General features: G+C 38.4%; 1 protein-coding gene across 1 annotated transcript in view; it reads left to right on the plus strand.

Moving 5' to 3' along the window:
- LOC134194087 (adhesion G protein-coupled receptor L4-like) overlaps positions 1-1,370 on the plus strand; it is a 10,545-nt gene extending 9,175 nt beyond the window's left edge. The window contains exon 17 of the mRNA XM_062662989.1: positions 1,045-1,370. Coding sequence (XP_062518973.1) covers positions 1,045-1,160 — 116 coding nt within the window. The 3' untranslated portion in view covers positions 1,161-1,370. The remainder of the gene's footprint in view (positions 1-1,044) is intronic.
- The last annotated feature ends 637 nt before the right edge of the window (positions 1,371-2,007 follow it).

Below are 2,007 nucleotides of genomic sequence, written 5' to 3' on the forward strand. Positions count from 1 at the left end.
TGATCACACAACATATTTTGACTTTTTCTTTCAAACAAGGAACTAATGGTGTGATGATTACATTATTTCTAGTTGCTTTTTCTGATATATTGCCACATGCTATACCTTGTTTGGATACTTTGTTTTGTTGTCATTATGTATTGTGAAATTGTTGAAATCAATGAGTTATCAGTTTACCAATTTATGGCTGAAACTGATTGCAAGCATAGTATACACACAAACACAAATACACAGTTAGTCATTGATATTAATTATTTATTTAACCATCTTTGTACACACAAATACAAAGAAAAACAACTGAAACTACAGTTAGTCATTGATATTAATTATTTATTTAACCATCTTTGTACACACGAATACACAGAAAACAACTGAAACTACAGTTAGTCATTGATATTAATCATTTATTTAACCATCCACACAAATACACAGAAAATAACTGAAACTACAGTTAGTCATTGATATTAATCATATTATCTTTGTTCACACACATACACAAACTGAAGCTACAGGTAGTCATTGATATTAATAATTCATCTAACTATCCACACACAAATACACAGAAAAAATGGAACTATAGTTAGTCATTGATATTAATCATATATTTTACTATCTTTTGTACACACAAATATACAAAAAACTGGAACTGCAGGTAGTCATTGATATTAATCATTTATTTAGCCATCTTTTTTACATACAAATACACAGAAAAACAACCGAAACTACAGTTAGTCATTGATATTAACTAATTATTTAATCATTTCATGTACTCTTTGTATGACATAAGTCAAGACGTTTTTCCTGCCTGTTAGATCGACGAGCCTTCGAATGTTGCTCGAATCACTAGAGCACATGACGTGCTAATCAAATTTTCTATTACAGACAGTTGCATGCTAAGATTATGCAAGCCAAGTTGTCATAGTAACCACAATGTCAAATCGGCTTGAACAGCCAACATTATGAGTCATACCTGTATACGTTACCTTCCTACAAATCAACTGTATGGCCTTAGCTTTTTGATTTTTTTGTTGTTGCTGTTTGCAGTTTTCGAGGTTCCGATGCCTGGTTCTCCTGGTACACTGAAACAAGTGTTGAGTACCGACGGACTGCGTGGAGGCTCAGGCAGTGAAGAGAGCATGGTCATAGAGAGCAGACTCTAACACGGTCATGTGACAGGTCTGTGGCTTGGTGGTAGGTTTACTATTTGGGTTAGGATGTGACGATATCGTTTTTTAACTTAATTCCATTCTTTGTGGAATGAGAGCTTTTGTGTTGGTACTATTTTGTTAGCGCGATGTCGGACGTACTCGAGCCAGTGGAGGTGGCGTGTAATTAGAGAGGTGTAGAGAATTACGATGTTTGTATGAATAGTTCTAGAGCCGTTACATGTGGTTGGGTCTCTGCACGTTTTCGCATGCGGCATGCAATGGTTTCCATATGCTTTGGGCATCGTGTGCAGTACACACTGAAGACAGACTACAAGTTTCAGTTACATACGTACATACATACATACATTTTTTTGTACATACGTGCATACAAGAGCCCTTAAGGCCCAGGTTTGATACTGCAAGTACAATCTAAACTCAGTTACTATATGTCATCATGTTCTTCTTCATCTTTGCTTCCTGGGAGTGCTGCTGCCGCTGCTGCTGCTGCTGCCGCTGCTGCTGCTGCTGCCGCTGCTGCCGCTGTCGCTGCTGCTGCAGCTGCTGCCGCCTCAGCAGTCACTCCATCATGTCACCAGGTACGTCCCACTCGCTGCACTTCACAGTTCATACTTTACACTTCACACTTGCTGGACAGATCTGACACTCCAGAGAGTGAGGCAAGTGTATGTTAGTTCCTTGCCCAAGGGAAGTTATGTATGTGGCCCTCCCGCACTTGAACTCTGACTCAAAGGTTCCGTATGTTGCCAATCTCCAACTGCACACTCTAACCAATTGAGCCACATACATGCATACATACATACATACATACGTTTCTGTTTTTATTAAAAGTCCTTAAGAC

This window comes from Corticium candelabrum, chromosome 18 (genome assembly GCF_963422355.1).
Source record: "Corticium candelabrum chromosome 18, ooCorCand1.1, whole genome shotgun sequence".
NCBI classification, from domain to species: Eukaryota; Metazoa; Porifera; class Homoscleromorpha; order Homosclerophorida; family Plakinidae; genus Corticium; species Corticium candelabrum.